This window comes from Daucus carota, chromosome 8 (genome assembly GCF_001625215.2).
Source record: "Daucus carota subsp. sativus chromosome 8, DH1 v3.0, whole genome shotgun sequence".
In the NCBI taxonomy this organism is placed as follows: Eukaryota; Viridiplantae; Streptophyta; class Magnoliopsida; order Apiales; family Apiaceae; genus Daucus; species Daucus carota.
The window spans coordinates 20544286-20564531 of record NC_030388.2 but is presented as its reverse complement, the minus strand read 5'-3'; the positions used below and the strand labels follow the sequence as shown (position 1 = coordinate 20564531).

Sequence of the window (20246 nt, the reverse complement as noted above, 5' to 3'; positions counted from 1 at the left end):
ATACAATTAAAAGCAGTGTTGTAAAAAGCGGGAATCGGACTTAATCAGGGAAGTCACGGAACAAGAATTAATCGAGAATTAATTGAATTGATCGGTGATTAATCGGGTTAATCGGTGATTGATCAGAGATTTAATCAGTTCGGCGAGCTACGGAACCGAGATTAATCAGCGACTTTTAGAACAGAGGTTAAAAGCATTATTTATGATTTTTTTTTGAATTAAAATATTATATCAATACCTTTATTCACAAGAAGAAATATTTGAAAATAACATCTCTAGCTATGTAGTCAAAACACATTGAAATGTGTGCTAAAAAATCAAAAGGCACATATCAAAAACAGAAGGAGTAATATTATGCATTTAATACTTGCTAAATTAATGACACAAAATTGTGCGCATCCAGTCCATTTGCCACAAAAATCATGAAACAATCATCAATGAAATTGAAATAAAAACAATAACCAAGTATTGCATGTTCATCGCAATCAATGTGACAAAATATTGTCATGGGCAGACAATTTTATTCCTCCAAATTTTCAATGAGTCAATCAAAATTTTCATAATATTGTTTGCCTATGTAAGTTTGACGATACATACTTTTGACCGCTAATATTTTTAATTTTTTATAATAACATTAAATATAAAATCTTTTTCGGAAAGTAATCATAAATACGAATCCAAAAAATCACTCACCACTATATTAATTTAGTCAAAGTAATAAGAGATTGTAATATTCTGCCATAGTTTATAGAGAAAAGGTGAAATAGTAGTGAAGATGCACTATTGATAAAGCAAAAGACTGCTTTACATGTGTGCGTCTTACTGAAACGTCAAGCCGATACAAAGCTAGCAACAAAGGAGGTCTCACAGTTGCTAATTGCTTCCCTTTCTACAAACAGCCATGCAAGTATCCTCCATGTCCAAGCCAGTAACGCCATTGTTACACATGTCTGCAAATACTCTCATATGTTTCATCCCATACTGAGTTAATGGCCCGCAATGTTTCTCGAATATTCCAACCTGAATTTTGCAATTTTTGGATTGTAAGGTCTTTCATAAGTTGATCACATAAATGAAAAACAATTTTAGGAAAATCAATACTTGACAAATGACTTATTACCATTGATTTAAGGCAATCCCAGTCGTCCACAACCGGTGAGCCTGGTTCTCTTACTCTGTTCCGAATAGAATTAGCATTTCCAGAGTTAAACAGAACGTTCGCTATCATGCTTATGCTATCATCCAAGTGCCTCCTCTGTGCCGTAGTCTCCTCAATCCTCTTCAATATTTTGGTCTTGTCTGAATCATTAGGCGAATTTTTGTACTGCAATTGAGTTGAGATATAAATGATATCAGAATCGGGAAATTTGGATTGGAAAGGTGAAATTGGATTCAGCACGTACCAGTGCCCACATGGAAAGAATGTCAGCTTCTCTTTGATAAGTAGCAGCCATGGGCGAATTTGATTCAGTTAATTGGCTAGTCTTCGAGGCAGGATTATGACCTTGATAAAGAGAGACCGCTTCTTTATGCATCTCCTTAGCCCCGTACTCAGATACATGAGAATAATTAGAAGCCCGTTTGCTGACCTGAGCAAATACTAAAATTTTCACATACATCACAAAAATCAAACGGATTTATGATGAGCTAGAGTTGAATAAACGATATTTACCTTTAAGTACTGTTGTTCTAAAGTCTCATCCTTCGAACCACGAGTCTCACTGCAATTATAACGTTGATAAAAAATTATAGATAACTGTATTGCTTACAAGGATTTTACAATACTCAGGAGTCGTTTGGCTGGTGGTGGTATCAGGAATCAAGTACGGGTGAGAAAATATACCTATTTTCCATCCAAGCTACACTAAACAAATCTCCTAAGCAAGTTGTGTACTCTTTGGGAGGAGGGTGATCTAGATTCCCCGGACAATATGTTGCCCAGCTATTCTCAGTTGCATTCGAGGCTGTTTGGACGTAAATGTTCATATCATCCGGCAGCAAACCTTCGAATATGCTGCCACTTTCACATGCTTCTACATAGATGACCTGCACAAATTAACAAGATCCCGAAAACATCAGTGTTATCTGAAGAAAAAGAACAACAATTTTAAGCCAGTGGGCGTAGTACCATTTCTTTGTATGTCCCGGTCTTGTGCTTCAATTTTAACACGTCAATGAGATCTTTCGCGTAAAGGACTCCAAAATTAGGCATTCCTATAAACAGAAAAAGGAAATCGGCAGTCGAAGAACAAATAAAATTTCTTGATTCGGAACAATTATATATCGATGAATCACAGCAAAGTACTCACCGAGTATTCCAGGCCCTCCATGATCTGTATAAAATATAAATATTCTATCATTAGGACCGCTGTCGACAACCTTTCCGCTGCCACCCTTAACCAAGCTTTTATTACCAAGAATCGCGGCAAACAAATTATTGTGTGTCAAATTCGTCCCCGTATAGTCCTGTCAGATTATTCCATCAGATGACATGTGAATGTCGTACAATACTTACTCCCTCTGTCCCATTCAATTATATACAATTTTTATACCGCACGACACGTATTTTAATATTCTAATGAAATATGGTTCTCAAACTTATATTTAAGTTCTTTAAGAAAAGAAAATCTTGGAAATTAGTTAGAGAGCTATACTTTACGAAAATATTATAATGCATGTTGCGTACGATCCCGCAGTGTATACTACTCACGGGGACGGAGGGAGTATCAGATATCGAAAGACTCCGTAAATGAGTAAGCACCTTAGGAACACCGGCATAGACATCCTCACCGTGAGGACTGTTTATAATAACACCCTTCCTCGGATTATATTCATTATAAGCAATGTCATCGTACATGAACACAACTATGTTCTCCTCCTTGAGTCCTCCTTTTTTCAGTATTTGGTATGCATGGCACACGTCAGCCTGTTTAACAATCAAACTCAACATCAATAATACGTTATTACACTATAAATGAACTCACTTGCGCTACGTCAAAAATTATATTTGTCGTACCTGATGCCTATAATTGTCGTATCCGCTCGAACCAGCAACAAGAACCGCCCAGTTGGTTCCATTGGTTGGATCATCAGAGTGTCTTGGTGACGGAGCCGGAGAGGCTAACCCGCTCAGTGGCCCTCGGGCCCGAGCAGCTTCACAATATCGTAATATTATACACATTAACAGTACCAGAATATGATGAAACACAAACTTATAATTCGCCATTGAAAAAATAAGATTACTATAGATCGATTAGAGCTAAATTATGCACCTTTGTATACTGATATGTCTGTATATATACTAGAAATAGATTGCTCTTTCTTATATTATTTTCCTTTCACCAAGCAATTTGTTTGAGCATAATTTTTGCTAAAACAGAGCAATTTGAGTATATTACTACTGAAATTAATTAAATTCCATTTAGTTAACTTCCATAGTTCACATGGGCCAAATTTACACCCTAATAAATTGCTAAACGTGATCTAGCTAACCATGTTTCGTTCTATTATATTAATATGGAATATGGATATGGATATGGAAATATTAACGAGTCTGAATTTTAATTATTATAATAAAATTTCAAATAATTGTTGTTTGAATAACACTATATAGAATAGTTAAACAGAAATTGATTTAAATAAATATTTAAAAAAGAATCTCTATTTTTGTTATAGAATATAGTAAATTTCTCATACTAATATTGTCACTAAATATTTACATAATATTTGATTTGATAGAAACTCTGATGACTAAATATTTTCATTATGATGGATCTTTTAAATTTTAAAATTTGAAATTTAAATTTAATACAGTAAATATGATTGATTGATTAAGATATGGAGAATATAATTTAAAAAAAAAAGATATGGAGAATATAACAAAAGAATTAATTGATTACATATCTGCTTATTTGTTAATCAGATCATACTTATATATGATATGTTTGTTTAAAAGATTTTGTATTATCATGTCCGAATATGTCTTCTGTATCGAATTGTTCACATATATTTTCTCAATCTTCTAATTACATAGTCGTTTGATTAAAATGACTAGTTCCTCAGTTTTCACCGATATATAAGTGTTTTTAAAATCATACTCAGAAAACAACACAGGATGGTATGGCACTTAAAAATAAATTAATAAAATTATAATTACATAATTAAACACTAATTAAATTTAATATATGAAATATAATATATAAGCTCATCCAGATTATTGATATAAAAAATTATAAATGCAGTACACAATCAGGAATTTTTTTACTTAAAGTCATGTTATTTTTAATTCATATTAATTATCTGGCAAAAAAATTCATATTAATTATTAAACATGTTAGATATTATTATTATTATTATTATTATTATTATTATTATTATTATTATTATTATTGATAATGATAATAAAAAGTGTCAAAATTAGAATTTAACTCAAGTCTAAGAGGGGTGTATTGGATTGGGATTCTAAAGCATTTTTTTTGCATTCATGAAATCCGAGGGTATTCGATTGGGATTGTTTAAAATCCATTAAAATCTCGAGGTATTCAATTGGGATTTTAAATTATGCTACAAAATCTGATGGTATTCAATTGGGATTTTAAATTATGCTTTAAAATCCGATGGTATTCAATTGGGATTCTTTAAAATCCATTAAAATCTGATGGTATTCAAATGCTGATGGATTTTTTTGCATTTCATAAAATGATGGATTTTGTGGCATTATTCAGTGTATTTTAAGTTTTTTGAAATCCCACAAAATCAATGGGATTTTGAAGTATTGTGCTTAAATCCTATAAACTTTGCGACATTTTATCAAGAATCCGCACAAAATCAAAATCACACACAATCCATTAAAATCCATAGACTAAAAACAATACATTAAAATCCCAATCGAATACACCCCGTAAGAAGAGATTATATTTTCGATTCTTATAATTTTTTTAAGAGTCCTTTTTAAGCAATAGTCTGTAAATATGTAAATTTTTGCAATTGTTTGGTTATAGAGAAAAGATGAAATACTAATGAAGTTGCACTGTTGATAAAGCAAAACACTGCGTTATTTGTGTGTGTATTATTGAAATGTTAAATGTATATAGTCTTTTTTACATTTCCCTTTAGGCAACGTCAAGCAGATACAAAGCTAGCAACAGAAGAGGTCCACATATTGCTTTCCTTTCTAGCTACAAACAGTCATGCAAGTATTCTCCATGTCCAAGCCACTGACGCCATTGTTGCACATGTCTGCAAATACTCTCATATGTTTCATCGAGTTAATTACAGTTTGTAACCCCTAGGATTGCTCCAAACGCACTTAAGATCCTGAACTATCAAACGTGACATAATGCACCCTGAACTTTACATTCTCGTGCAAGTTGTAACCCATAGTCACTATTCCGTCCAAATATGCCGTTAACTTTAACTGTTTGAGAGGTAACAGTGTGTGTATTAGTTTCTAACAGCTACTTTACCTCTTGTGACCCCTCAAAAATTATGTATTATATTTTGAAATTATTTCTGAACACACACAACGATGTAAAAAAATTTAAAATAAGTTTAAAATATCTATCTAGATTTAGAATCTGAAAATTTATTATTATTTTTACATAAACGATGCAACTTATTTTAAAATTTTAAAATAAATACATATTTTAAAAATTATTTTAATAGTTTTTACATCGTTGTGTGTGTTCAGAAATAATTTCAAAATATAATACATAAATTTTGAGGAGTCACAAGGGGTAAAGTAGCTGTTAGAAACTAATATACACACTGTTACCTCTCAAACAGTTAAAGTTAACGGCATATTTGGACGGAATAGTGACTATGGGTTACAACTTGCACAGGAATGTAAAGTTCAGGGTGCATTATGTCACGTTTGATAGTTCAGGATCTTAAGTGCGTTTGGAGCAATCCTAGGGGTTACAAACTGTAATTAACTCATGTTTCATCCCATACTGAGTTAATGGCCCGCAATGTGTTTCGTAAATTCGAACCTGAATTTGGAATTTATGGATTATAAGGCCTTTCATAAGTTGATCACATAAATGAAAAACAATTTCAGGAAAATCAATACTTGACAAATGACTTATTACCATTGATTTAAGGCAATCCCAGTCGTCCACAACCGCTGAGCCTGGTTCTCTTGCTCTGTTCCGAATAGAATTAGGATTTACAGAGTTAAACAGAACATTCCCTATCATGCTTATGCTATCATCCAAGTGCCTCCTCTGTGCCGTAGTCTCCTCAATCCTCTTCAATATTTTGGTCTTGTCTGAATCATTAGGCGAATTTTTGTACTGCAATTGAATTGAGATATAAATGATATCAGAATCGCGCAATTTGGATTGGAAAGGTGAAACTGGATTCAGCACGTACCAGTGCCCACATGGAAAGAATGTCAGCTTCTCTTTGATAAGTAGCAGCCATGGGCGAATTTAATTCACTTAATTGGCTAGTCTTCGGGGCAGGATTATGACCTTGATAAAGAGAGACCGCTTCGTTATGCATCTCCTTAGCCCCGTACTCGGTTACATGAGAATCATTAGAAGTTCGTTTGCTGACCTGAGAAAGTACTAAAGTTTTCACATACACCACAACAAAGAAATGGATTTATGAGCTAGAGTTGAGAAAACGATATTTACCTTTAAGTACTGTTGTTCTAAAGTCTCATCCTCTGGACCACGAGTCTCACTACAATTTATAAGTTAATCAAAGATTATAGATAACTGTGTTTAGGAAATTTTAATACTTAGGAGTCGTTCAGTTGGGTGGTATCAGGAATCAAGTATACGGGTGCGATAAAATACCTGTCTTCCATCCAAGACACACTAAACAAGTCGCCTAAGCAAGTTGAGTACTCTTTAGGAGGAGGGTGATCTAGATCCCCAGGACAATATGTTGCCCAGCTATCCTCAGTTGCATTCGAGGCCGTTTGGACGTAAATGTTCATATCATCCGGCAGCAAACCTTGGAATATGCTGCCACTTTCACATGCTTCTACATAGATGACCTGCACAAATTAAAAAGATCCCGAAAACATTAGTGTTAACAGAAGAAAAGGCACAACAAACTAAACCAGTGGGCGTAGTACCATTTCTTTGTATGTCCCGGTGCTGTGCTTCAATTTTAACACGTCAATGAGATCTTTCGCGTAAAGGAATCCATCAATCATTCCTTTAAACAGAAAAAAGGAAATCAGCAGGCGAAGAACTAATAATATTCTTGACTAGGAACAATTATATATCGATCAATCACAGCAAAGTTCTCACCGAGTATTCCAGAACCTCCATGGTCTGTATAGAATATAAAAATTCTATCATTAGGACCGCTGTCGACAACCTTTCCGCTGCCGCCCTCAACCATGCTTTTATTACCGAGAATCGCCGCAAACAAGTTATTTTGCGTCACATTCGTCCCCGTGTAGTCCTGTAAGATTATTCCATCAGATGACATGTGAATGTACAATACTTACTCCTCAATTCTATACGGTTTTTTTACAGCTCGACACTCTAGTTCTCAAACTTATTTTTAAGATATTAAAAAAAGAAAATCTTAAAAATAAGTTATAAAACTATATTTTACGAAAGTAGTATAATGCGTGTCGCGTCATGTCCGCCTAAGTATACTACTCAGGAGGATGGAGGGTATATCAGATATCGAAAGAGTCGTAGAATGAGTAAGCACCTTAGGAACACCAGCATAGACATCCTCACCATGAGGACTGTTTATAATAACACCCTTCCTCGGATTATATTCATTATAAGCAATGTCATCGTACATGAACACAACTATGTTCTCCTCCTTGAGTCCTCCTTTCTTCAGTATTTGGTATGCATGGCACACGTCAGCCTGTTTAACAATCCCACTCAAAATCAGTAACATGTTATTACACTAATCATAAATGAGCTCACTTGCGCTACGTCAGATATCGTATTTGTCATACCTGATGCCTATAATTGTAGTATTCGTTCGAACCAGCAACAAGAACCGCCCAGGTGGTTCCATCAGCCTGGCTTGGTGACGGTGCCGGAGAGGCTAACCCGCTCAGTGGCCCTCGGGCCCGAGCAGCTTCACAATATCGTAATATTTCACACGTTAACAGTACCAGAATCAGATGAAACGCATACTTAAAACCCGCCATTGAAAAAATAAGATTACTAATTTATGAATGGATAGATTAAGCTAAATTATGCACTTATATATACTGATATGTCTGTATAGTACTCCATGCAGAACAAACTATGTTGTGGAATCGTTTTGCTATTTATTATATTATTTTCCTGTCACCAAGCAACTTGTTTGAGCATAATATTTTGCTAAAACAGAGCAATTTTGAGTATTTTAGTACTGAAATTAATTAAGTTCGATTTAGTTAACTTCCAAAGTTGACATGGGCCAAATTTACACCCTAATGAATTGCTAAACGTGATCTAGCTAGTCATGTTTCGTATTAGTATATTGTTATGTTAATACTATCTATGTAAATCTCGCCGATCATAACTTGCGGGAGTTAAAGTCCATTGAGGTAAAGTTAGTAGAGCACGCGAAATGACGGGCGATATGGACACATATCTATTACTATTTAAATCACCTTAATTTTGTTTGATTAGGCTTAAACTCAATGCTGAAGAACATGTTATGTTCTGATACAACCAAAGTACAAGAGTTTTTAATTTTAGCGGAGACAAAATGTGCGCATGAATACTCTTGCAAGCTAGCGTTGCTGATATACCTAGGACTGATTGCTGTTACCTAGGACATTAGCAGGCTGACGAAAGAATATTACTTATGGAAAGAGGAGTATTTTAACTATTAAGTGATCCTAATTATGGCGCCAAATTTTTTTCAGACATATGATTAATTTTTATTTGAGGATTGATGATATACACAGGAGGATCTCATTATTATTATTAAATAATATATAATGTGAACTGAACCAATCAAACGTTTTTAAATTAATTTGGCAAAAGAATTTTGGAAACATTACCTAACATTTTCCATGCAGAAATGAAAATACTAAATTACTCGCTCCTTCCTTCCTTTGGGTTTTTAATTTTTTAATTATTTTGTATAGAATAATATTTGTTATTCTTGTTAGGACATATTTCTTATACATATTTAATAGTACAGAGTTGGTGTGGGTAATACTCGGATTCGATTCCATTCATCTTATTTATCATCATAAATTAAAAATGATTAGTTGATTATTTGACATTTTAATCAAAATTTAGAAATATTTAAAAATAAATATGTTAAGCATCTCGTTACAATATGTTGAAGTGTATGAAAAAAAAATACAAGTATTATGTATGGAAAATTGAAGGGATTAGAGAATAACTTATGCCAGACATAAGCAATAGTAGTAGAATATTTCCATTTTTTTTAAAACTTTGCTTCAGAAGGAAAAAAACACATTATTAGAACGATTTGCTAATTATATTGCACTTTGTTTTCTCCTCCGTCTTTGCTAAATCCCACTCTCGTATGCAAACATGAAACATATACAGATAAGACTTGAGAGTGACTTGGCCAGTTGGGCAGCAACGAACTATTTAAATTCTAAATTTTATCAAAATTAATCAAATATTTGTAAAATAACTTTGAATCTTTTTGAGAAGAACAGAAAACCGGCGGTCCGGCAAGCCATATACAGTTAAACCTCTTTAAAGTAATACCCCTCGGACCGGGGAAAAATATTACTTTACCGAATTTATTATTTTATCGATATAATAATATTTTATTACTTTATCGATAAAGTAATATTTTATTATTTTACCGAATTTCTATATGTTTACAAATTATAATTCATTATTTTTAAAAACAAAAATCAGTCACATGCAGTAGTTAATCATATGTGAAAACTAAATTCATGCATGCCCTAGATAGAGTATATATGTACTGTAACATGTGTAGTGTACATACTGTACATCATACCAAGCGTGTCATCAAAGGAAGCACTTCAAGCAATCAACACTTTAAACAATTACTTGTTACAACATGAGCAAAACATACCGAGAGTTATTTATGCTTTACATAAAGTCAAAGATGGGGTTAATTTTGGTCTTGGTGGAAAGAAGAAACAAGCTACTATAGATTCATATTTTAAAAAGAACTGAAATTTGTAATTCATATACATTATATATATATATATATAATTCATGAATTATTACTTTACATATTACCTGAGCCTTTAATGAATTTCTAAATTTTTATTATCTTATGCTTTTAGCGAAAATATTACTTTACAACATTGGCCCAAGTTGGGACCGGCAAAATTTATTACTTAAGCGAGGTTATTACTTTATCGGATATTATTTAATCGAGGTTTAACTGTATTGTTTTCTCAACAACAATTAACTAGTATATATACGACGGTTCTAATATAGGATTCAACGATAAGGTGCTGTGTGTGAGTATATCGTGAGATAAAAGAATATGTGCAGACATTTTACGCGGAAAACCCAAGTATGATCCTTTAAGAAAAAAGAGGAATCAACATTCGTGGGGGCGTGTATTTTTCGACATATTTAAAAATGTTATAATTTTTATATTAAAATAAGAAAGATACAAAAGGAAAAGTTCATAATTATGTAGCTTACTCGTAACTTTCAAAATTTGTTAGCTCACTAAACTTGGAATATGTTGGAAATATATGAATTTGCTACTAATAATATATTTAAATATCTAAAAACTTTCTTACTTCAAAAAAAATATTTTAAAAAATTTAGTGTAGATTTTTTAAGTGATCCAAAAATATTAAAAAATGATATGGGGATATGAAAAACCATTCATAAAAATTATTTTCCAACATAAGAAAAAAGTCCTAAGAGCATCTCCAATGGGGTTTGTCATAATTACCGATTAAATTTGATTTATAAGACATTAGATAAAATTTGCTGAAAATTATAAGACAATGTGCTTCAATGGTATTGATTTTATTGGTTGGTTATAATTTAAAAATAATATGTTATAAATATTTAGATTGTTATAAATAGAATATCTCAGTTTAACATAATAACAAATGATGTGTAATTTTACTATAGATTTATTACATGCACGTAGAAATTCGACAAATATAATATCCATAAGAAATTGACTAAAATAGATAAGAGGTGAGTAGGGCTGGAGTGTGATTTTTTCCGACTAAATTGACTATATCTCTTATTTTTGATATGTTGTCTTAATTTTTAACTAAAGACTATTCATGGGCCAACTACCTTCATGATTATTTAGAATCATATTAAGAGCCCACTGGAACTTACTCCCTCCGTCTAGATTATTTATATGGTGTCTGACATGATTAAGGAAAAATACATTTTAATGAACAAAATTAATAAACGTGAGTAAGATGGTGGGATCCATTTACATCGAATAATAGACTAACTTATACTCATGTTTGGCACAGATGATTTATAACATTTGTAATTTAGTTGAAATTATTTGTAAATTTAATTTTAATTTAATATTTATTTGTATTTTAAGTCATATTATGTGTATATCTGTCCTTGCTTCCGGCTTTTTTTTTTATAAAATAGTCGCATATGTTTTTTTTGACCTGTTTGTGTAAAAAGTCACAAGCACGCGTAGGAACTTGAAATTCTAACTTTTTTTGAGGACTTCATTTTTTTTTCAAACACTTTAATCACTTATAAGTATTGACTCACTTCTCACAAATAGTCCACTTTTTTTATTTTAAGAAGGAAGTCACTTTTCATAAGATTTACCCAATACACTCTATATTGATGTATATATGTACACATATCCTCACTATTATGATATTTATTAAAATATAAATACAAAAAATATAGTACACTATATAAAATTATATAATTAAATTACCACTCACCTAAAATTATTGAAAATTTAATACGAAAAATGAGATTCTTGCTGCATTCTGCCTATATATAAACTACGCTTCTTCTTGCACACAAAATCACACCTGCGTATAATCTTGTTTAATGAAACTATAAACAAGACACGCCGCCATGAGTAATTTAAAACACACCATCGAATTTTCATGGACAGAGAGTTTTGAGCGTACAAAAACTTGCGTGGTGAACATCAGTGTCGTACAGAGGGTTCATATTCAAGCCGAGGTAGCTCCGGGAGATTTTCAAGTAATCGTTAATGAACCTGACGAAGTAATCGTAGGTCACGAGGTAACCCGATAGAGCCTCTTGAGTTCTCTTTTGATGATGTTCGTTCGGGGAGGATTTACGATTATATTATTTATAGTTACTAGTGAAAAAGCCGCGCTTCGCGGCGGCGTTATGAATTTTTTATAAATTTAGACAAAATATTATTTTAGCTACTTTCCCGTCAAACATAATACTAATAAAAAAATATTATTATTTAGGTAAAAATTAATTTGGGCCGTCCTCCCCTTAAACACAATACTAATAAATAATCTTTTTTATAAATTTTGATACGAAATAATATTATAATTCCATAAAAGTTATTTTCAGTTGGGTTCCCATTAAACATATCTTCAATATATTATATATTATCGAAAATAAGAATTGTATATATTACTTTACATAACTTAAATATAAATTGTATTTTATCTATTATTATTAGTTTGAATAAATATAATCCTATTTCTTTTAGAATTACTAAATAAGAAAAGAATTGTATCATCGTTAGAATTCTATAAGAAATACTATTGTATCATCTTTTGAATTTAATAAGAAATACCAAATAAGAAAAGAACTGTATCATCTTTAGAATTAAATAAGAAAAGAATTGTATTACTTTTAGAATTCTTGGACCTGATTTTTTGAATTATAATTATATTTTCTCTCCGAAATTCAAGAAAATTTAGAAGACTGAATCGAACAATCCTAGAGACGCTTTATATATATATATATATTGATTCTAATACATATATATATAATTTTATTAAACAATACTCCCTCCGTCCCTTTTTATCTGTCCATTTTGGGAAAAAAAACACATACCAAGGAATACTTGATTGTATAAACTTTTTCATTAAATACCTCTAATTAATATCTTGAAAATGATGGAATACCCCTACTTTATGTCTTGAAAATATGAATTCAACCAAGTTTTAAATAAGTCAAGCCTTGAAAATTGAAATTATGGAGATATATTTGAAAAACTATCATTAAATTAGTTTTGAAAGTATAAATGGACAGATAAATAGGGACAAATTCTTACTTCCAAAGTGGACAAATAAATAGGGACGGAGGGAGTAACAATTAAACATTCTAAAAATTGGCCGAGTTAACCTATTAATCAATAGTCGGACGGATTTTGATCCGATTTGGTAAAATACGTTTAATCGATGTCTAATTGGTCAGAAATTTGAATAATGGGTCGAAAATCATGCAAAATATAAAAATTTACAAAATTTGTGAAGAGAAATTAAAATTTTAAAAATGATTATATATATTATTTTTACATATATAATATTAAATTAATCAAATAATGACCATGTTAACCATTTCGATTAATCATCGATATTTTTATTCTCGCTTTTTATAATACTGGATATTTATTTATTTATTAAATCATAATTATAAATGTTATATACTTATATGTATTAGAGTTATAATTATAAAGTAATTAATGCATATTAATGAAGAGACATTAATGTCTAATAAATAGGTTGGTATTAAAAGTAAATATTAATAGTGAGTAGGGGTAGTCTAGTCTTTTTGAATTAAATTATGTATAATGAGCAAGGGTAGTTTAGTCATTTTGATTTAAATTACTCATAGTTGGTCTATTAGATATATAATAGATGTTGCCTGCTTTATTTTTAGAAAATCGATTTTTTAGTTAGGAATATGACAAGAATAGTGTGTTAGTTAAAAAGGGTAGTTTCTATGTTATCTAATGTTATTTCGAAAAGTAGTAGAACCTCATGAACAAAAGTTAACCGGTCAAGAAAAATAGATGAAAAAAATAGTTGCTACTTCTCTCAACCAAACAGCCGCTATGTTTTGCTTCTGAATATTAGATCTTCATAATGCAGATACAGAAAATGGGAGATCATAGGATATATACGATTTTATGCATGCTTCTTCCGTGGAACTTTGGCAAAAAAAATGAATACATGATCCATCGTACCAGAGTTTAGCAGAGATTATATATTCAATACTTATATATATTTATTCTTTTTTAAGAGTCTTTTTTAAGCAATAGTCAGTAAAAATGTAATTTTTTGCTATTGTTTGGTTACAGAGTAAAGATGAAATACTAATGAAGTTGCACTGTTTTCTTTTTAGTAATGATGTTGCACTGTTGATAAAGCAAAACACTGCGTTTATTTGTGTGCATCTTATTGAAATGTTAAATGTATAGTCTTTTTTTTTCATTTTACTTTAGGCAACCTCAAGCAGATACAAAGCTAGCAACAAAATAGGTCCACTAATTGCTTTCCTTTCTACAAACAGTAATGCAAGTATTCTCCATGTCCAAGCCAGTGACGCCATTGTTGCACATGTCTGCAAATACTCTCATATGTTTCATCCCATACTGAGTTAGTGGCCCGCAATGTGTCTCGTAAATTCGAACCTGAATTTGAAATATTTGAATTTTAAGTTGTTTCATAAGTTGATCACATAAATCAATATCAATTTCAGGAAAATCAATGACGAATTACCATTGATTTAAGGCAATCCCAATCGTCCACTACTGGTGAGCCTGGTTCTCTTGCTCTCTTCGTAACAGAGTTAAACAGAGCATTCGCTATCAGGCTTATGCTATCATCCAAGTGCCTCCTCTGTGCCGTAGTCTCCTCAATCTTCTTCAATATTTTGGTCTTGTCTGAATCTTTTGCCGAATTGTTGTACTGCATTTGATTTGAGATATAAATGATATCAAAAAAATCGCGCCATTTGGATTGGAATGATGAAATTAGATTAAGCACATACCAGTGCCCACATGGAAAGAATGTCAGCTTCTCTTTGAATAGTAGCAGCCATGGGGGTATTCGATTCAGCTTGGCTGGTCTTCGACACAGGATTACCTTGATAAAGAGAGACCGCTTCTTTATGCATCTCCTTAGCCCCGTACTCCGTTACATGAGAATAATTAGAAGTTCGGTTTCTGACCTGAGCAAGTACTAAAGTTTTCGCATACAGCACAACAATATTCAAATGGATTTATGATCTAGATTTGACAAAACGATATTTACCTTTAGGTACTGTTGCTCTAAAGTCTCATCCTTCGGACCACGACTCTCACTGCAATAATAACGTTCATCAAAGATTATAGATAATTGTGTTAGGAGTCGTTTGGTTGGGTGGTATCAGGAATCAAGTACGTGTAAGAAAACGTACCTGTCTTCCATCCAAGCTACACTAAACAAATCGCCTAAGCAAGTCGAGTACTCTTTAGGAGGAGGGTGATCTTGATCCCCAGGACAATATGTTGCCCAGCTATCCTCTACTGCATTCGAGGCTGTTTGGACGTAAATGTTCATATCATCCGGCAGCAAACCTTTGAATATGCTGCCACTTTCACAGGCTTCTACATAGATGACCTGCACAAATTAAAAAGATCCCGAAAACATTAGTGTTAACAGAAGAAAAGGCAAAACAAACTAAACCAGTGGGCGTAGTACCATTTCTTTGTATGTCCCGGTGCTGTGCTTCAATTTTAACATGTCAATGAGATCTTTCGCGTAAAGGAATTCATCAATCATTCCTATAAACAGAAAAAGGGAAATGAGCAGGCCAAGAACATTAACATGACAACAAATATGCACAACACCGAACAAATAGAAATCTTGATTAGGAACAAATGCAAAGTTCTCACCGAGTATTCCAGGCCCTCCATGGTCTGTATAGTATATAAAAATTCTATCATTAGGACCGCTGTCGACAACCTTTCCGCTGCCAGCCTTAACCATGCTTTTATTACCGAGAATCGCCGCAAACAAGTTATTTTGCGTCAAATTCGTCCCCGTGTAGTCCTGTAAGATTATTCCATCGGATGACATGTGAATGTACAATACTTACTCTCACTTAGGGCTGTTCACGAACCGAGCCGAGCCGAGTTTTGACCGAACCGAGCCGAGCTTTAAATTTTTTTCTGACGAGTCGAGCCGAGTCGAGCTTTTTTATCGAACAAAAATTGTGTTCAAGCTCGGCTCGTTAACTAACGAGCCGAACACGAGCTTGTTCGCGAACAAATACAAGCCGAGCCGAGTCGAGTCGAGTCGAGCCGAGCCAGAAAAAAAATAAAGACAAACCGCTAGTTGACTCTTAAAATAGCTAACCAAATAATTTTAATTTTTTTGAAACTTTGTTTATATCACTAAAATGTATATATGTTAACATCCATACGGTTGGATCGGTAAGAAATATTTTTTAAAATATTGAAACACTAAATTAAGATTAAACACTAGTTAGCGGTACTAGTTAACCTTCTACTTGACTGTTAAAATAGCAAACCATATAAAATTATTATTTTCCGAAATTTTGGTGACAACACTAAAATATATATATATATATATATATATATATATATTAATTATATGTTGAATTCTGAATTCAATAACATATATAAATTATAAAAAAAACCCCAAAAATATTACATTTTTTCGAGCTTTAACGAGCCGAGCTCGAGCCGAGCGAGCTCGAGTCGAGCTCGAGCCGAGCTCGAGCCGAGCTCGAGCCGAACATACTAAAAGCTCGGCTCGAGCTCGTTTACTTAACGAACAAATTTTTGTGTTCGAGCTCGAGCTCGTTAACTTAACGAGCCGAGCCGAACGAGCTCTTAACGAGCCGAGCTCGAGCTTGTTCGCGAACAGCTCGGTTCGTTAAACAGCCCTACTCTCACTATCCCATTCGGCAACGGGTCGGGTCGGGTCGGGTTTCTTGAGATTCATACCCGATCCATTATATTTCAGTTCGGGTTGGGTCCGGGTCAGGGTCTGGAAAATGAAGATCCAGATCCGATCTGTCGGGTTTTTTCGGGTTTCGGTTCGGGTTCGGATTCGGGTCTAATTCGGATACTTATAAAAATAAAATAAAAAAATTAAAAATTATATATCTATAAAAAAAAATGTGATGATTGATTTTCTTAAAATTTAAGAATATGAAAAAAGGTTTTACAAGTTTCGTTTAGTACAATAAACACGTGAAACATTTTAACTTAATTGTATACAATCATTCAACTTATCATTTATATTTTATATTTTTATTATATTTAGATTTTTTAATGCACAGTAATTGAGAAAAATATTGATGACATAAATTTAAGTTCTGTATTGGGCATATAAAATTAAGTAAAATGTTAATATTCATACCTAATAATTCATAATATTTCAATATATATACTCTACATTAAACATATAATATATATGTATGTATATGTGTGTTTATATATATATATATATATATATATATATATATATATGTATGTATGTATAATATATTGTATCGGGTTTTTTTCGGGTTTCGGGTTCAGATCGGGTTTCGAGTCGGGTCTCGGTTCGGGATACCTGAGATCCAGATCCAGATCCATACTCTTTCGGGTCTGAAAATAAGATCCAGTTCTGAATCCAGATCCAAAAAAATTGGGTTCGAATAGACCCAATTAGGTCGTAACGGCTCGGGTAAAACTGTCATCCCTACATTCAATTCTGTACGGACACGCATTTTAATGCTTTGACAAAATATAGTTCTGAAACTTTTTTTAAATATTTTTTCTAAAAAAAATCTTAAAAATAAGTTACTTTACGAAAGTGTTATAATGTGTATCCGTCAGCGTCCTGTACCCTATGTATACTAACAGGGGATGGGGTAATATCAGATATCAAAGATTCGTAGAATGAGTAAGCACCTTAGGTACACCGGCATAGACATCATCACCGTGAGGACTATTTATAATAACACCCTTCCTAGGATTATAGTCATTATAAGCAATGTCATCGTACATGAACACAACTATGTTCTCCTCCTTGAGTCCTCCTTTCTTCAGTATTTGGTATGCATGGCAGACGTCAGCCTGTTTAACAATCCAACTCAAAATCAGTAACATGTTATTACACTAATCATAAATGAGCTCACTTGTGCTACGTCAGATATCGTGTTTGTCATACCTGATGCCTATAATTATAGTATTTGTTCGAACCGGCAACAAGAACCGCCCATGTGGTTCCATTGGCTGGATCACCGGCCTGGCTTGGTGACGGCGCCAGAGAGGCTAACCCGCTCAGTGGCCCCCGGACCCGATCAGCTTCACAATATCGTAATATTCCACACATTAAAATTACCAGAATCAGATGAAACGCAAACTTAAAATCTGCCATTGTAAAAATAAGACTACTAAAAATATGAATGGATAGATTACAGCTAAATTATGCATTGAATTCCTCACAAAGAGGATTTATATATTACATATGTGGTTATTCGTAATTAATAATGTATAATATCTAGATATTCGTAAATAAATGTGGATATTCGTAATTAATTGTAAAATATGTAATTAAATATGTATAATTATATTATGTAATTAAAAAGATGAAATGATCTAATGATAAAGAAATTATTATTAGTATTTGCTAGATATTAATGAGGGCATAATACTTAGATATAATTAATAATGGATATTAGATATATAGTTATTCACAGTTATAATGTATAATGATTGATGAAACAAATTACTCCCTCCGTTCCGTAATAATAATCGCTTTGACTTTTGACATGTGATTTGAGTTGTATAAAAAACATACTTCTACATATTATTTTTCAAATTTCTTTTTTTGAATAAAAATATAGATGTTAAATTTTTATTCAAAAAAAATTTGAAAAATAATACGTCGAAGTATGTTTTTTTTACACCTCAAATCACGTGTCAAAATTCAAACCGACTATTATTATGGGACAGAGGTAGTAATGATGGTAATTATTAGCGGATGAAACGGATTAATTATTAGCATTTTGCAAGATATTAATGAGGGTATAATAGTTAGATGTAATTAATTACAGATATTAAATATGTAGTTATTAATGAGGATATTTATGATTAAATTGGCTCATCAAAACCCATGTATATATAACACCTCAAATCACGTGTTAAAAATCAAACCGACTATTATTATGAGACAGAGGGAGTAATGATGGTAATTATTAGTGGATGAAACGGATTAATTATTACTCCCTCCGTTCCTAAATATTAGTCGCTTTGATTTTGTGCACGTAATTTGAGGTGTACAAAAAATATAGTTCGAAGTATTATTTTTCAAATTTTCTTTTTCTGAATAAAAATTTAACATCTATATTGTTATTCAAAAATCTTTTTTTAAAAAATAACATGTAGAAATACGATTTTATTGCACCTCAAAATACATGCAAAAAGTTAAAGCGACTAATAAAAGGGAACGGAGGGAGTAGCATTTTGCAAGATATTAATGAGGGTATAATAGTTAGATGTAATTAATAACAGATACTCCCTCCGTTTCAATTTACATGTCCATTTTGAAGAAAATTTTTTGTTTCAAATTACTTGTCCACTTCAACTTTCAATACAAAATCATATTTCCAAAGTCATTTCCACACCACATATCTCTTATTTATATTTCCTAGATTAATCTCACTCCACATATTTTGATCATTTAATGCAATTAATTTGTGAACAACCACTTTTCTTAAACTGTGTGATTTTTTTAAAGTGGACATCTAATTTGAAACGGAGGGAGTATTGAATATGTAGTTATTAATGAGGATATTTATGACTAAATTGGCTCACCAAAACTAATGTTGAAGTTAAGCACGGAATTTGATATATTTAAGAGATTTTGATTGGTGTGATTGTTGTATTTGAGGGGGTCCACCATTATTAAGATATGAGAGCCAATCAAAATCTTCCAAACTTGTAAAATTCCGCACTTAGCATGTGCTCATGGGCACACACTAGAAAAACCGTATATATATAACACCTTAAATCACGTGTCTAAAGTCAAACCGACTATTATTATGAAACAGAGGGAGTAATGATGGTAATTATTAGTGGATGAAATGGATTAATTATTAGCCTTTTGCAAGTTATTAATGAGGGTATAATAGTTAGATGTAATGAATACTCCCTCCGTCCCCCTGAGTAGTATACATTGGGGGACGGGGACGCGGCACGGACTTTAATGCTCCTGTAAAGTATAGTTGTGTAATTTATTTTTAAAATTTTCTTTTTCTGAATTAAAGTTTGGATGTTATATTTTTATTCAGAAAAAGAAAATCTCAAAAATAAGTTACGGAACTATATTTTATAAGAGCATT

The 20246-nt window shown here is 32.3% G+C and overlaps 3 protein-coding genes across 3 annotated transcripts; all 3 read right to left on the bottom strand.

The window, feature by feature from the left end:
- Nucleotides 1-734: 734 nt before the first annotated feature.
- Nucleotides 735-3226, bottom strand: LOC108198313 (vacuolar-processing enzyme). The gene is made up of 9 exons (XM_017366074.2): nt 3017-3226; nt 2762-2926; nt 2310-2466; nt 2129-2214; nt 1844-2046; nt 1673-1721; nt 1404-1589; nt 1121-1324; nt 735-1020 (listed from the first exon to the last, which is right to left on the bottom strand). Exons 1-9 carry the CDS (start codon nt 3224-3226, stop codon nt 874-876), a joined length of 1407 nt encoding a protein of 468 aa, XP_017221563.1. The 3' UTR covers nt 735-873.
- Nucleotides 3227-5043: 1817 nt separating this feature from the next.
- Nucleotides 5044-8175, bottom strand: LOC108198312 (vacuolar-processing enzyme). Its single transcript, XM_064082485.1, has 10 exons — nt 7940-8175; nt 7681-7845; nt 7266-7422; nt 7088-7170; nt 6804-7006; nt 6639-6687; nt 6373-6558; nt 6090-6293; nt 5947-5990; nt 5044-5264 (listed from the first exon to the last, which is right to left on the bottom strand). Exons 1-10 carry the CDS (start codon nt 8135-8137, stop codon nt 5174-5176), a joined length of 1380 nt encoding a protein of 459 aa, XP_063938555.1. The 5' UTR covers nt 8138-8175; the 3' UTR covers nt 5044-5173.
- Nucleotides 8176-14304: 6129 nt separating this feature from the next.
- Nucleotides 14305-17973, bottom strand: LOC108198311 (vacuolar-processing enzyme). Its single transcript, XM_017366071.2, has 8 exons — nt 17812-17973; nt 15781-15937; nt 15587-15669; nt 15303-15505; nt 15158-15206; nt 14895-15074; nt 14624-14812; nt 14305-14535 (listed from the first exon to the last, which is right to left on the bottom strand). Exons 1-8 carry the CDS (start codon nt 17905-17907, stop codon nt 14389-14391), a joined length of 1104 nt encoding a protein of 367 aa, XP_017221560.2. The 5' UTR covers nt 17908-17973; the 3' UTR covers nt 14305-14388.
- Between the last annotated feature and the right edge of the window lie 2273 nt (nt 17974-20246).

Excerpts from the sequence above, each read along its gene's own strand:
- LOC108198313 (XM_017366074.2), bottom strand. The coding sequence starts at position 3,226 with ATGGCGAATTATAAGTTTGTGTTTCATCATATTCTGGTACTGTTAATG. Across the intron at positions 2,215-2,309 it reads TGGAGGGCCTGGAATACTCG|GAATGCCTAATTTTGGAGTC; the intron begins GTGAGTACTTTG and ends TTCTGTTTATAG. Across the intron at positions 1,325-1,403 it reads TTCTTTCCATGTGGGCACTG|TACAAAAATTCGCCTAATGA; the intron begins GTACGTGCTGAA and ends ACTCAATTGCAG.
- LOC108198312 (XM_064082485.1), bottom strand. The coding sequence starts at position 8,137 with ATGGCGGGTTTTAAGTATGCGTTTCATCTGATTCTGGTACTGTTAACG. Across the intron at positions 7,007-7,087 it reads CCGGGACATACAAAGAAATG|GTCATCTATGTAGAAGCATG; the intron begins GTACTACGCCCA and ends TAATTTGTGCAG. Across the intron at positions 5,265-5,946 it reads GGGCCATTAACTCAGTATGG|GATGAAACATATGAGAGTAT; the intron begins GATGAAACATGA and ends TGTAATTAACTC.
- LOC108198311 (XM_017366071.2), bottom strand. The coding sequence starts at position 17,907 with ATGTACGATGACATTGCTTATAATGACTATAATCCTAGGAAGGGTGTT. Across the intron at positions 15,938-17,811 it reads TCTATGCCGGTGTACCTAAG|GACTACACGGGGACGAATTT; the intron begins GTGCTTACTCAT and ends ATAATCTTACAG. Across the intron at positions 14,813-14,894 it reads TTCTTTCCATGTGGGCACTG|TACAACAATTCGGCAAAAGA; the intron begins GTATGTGCTTAA and ends AATCAAATGCAG.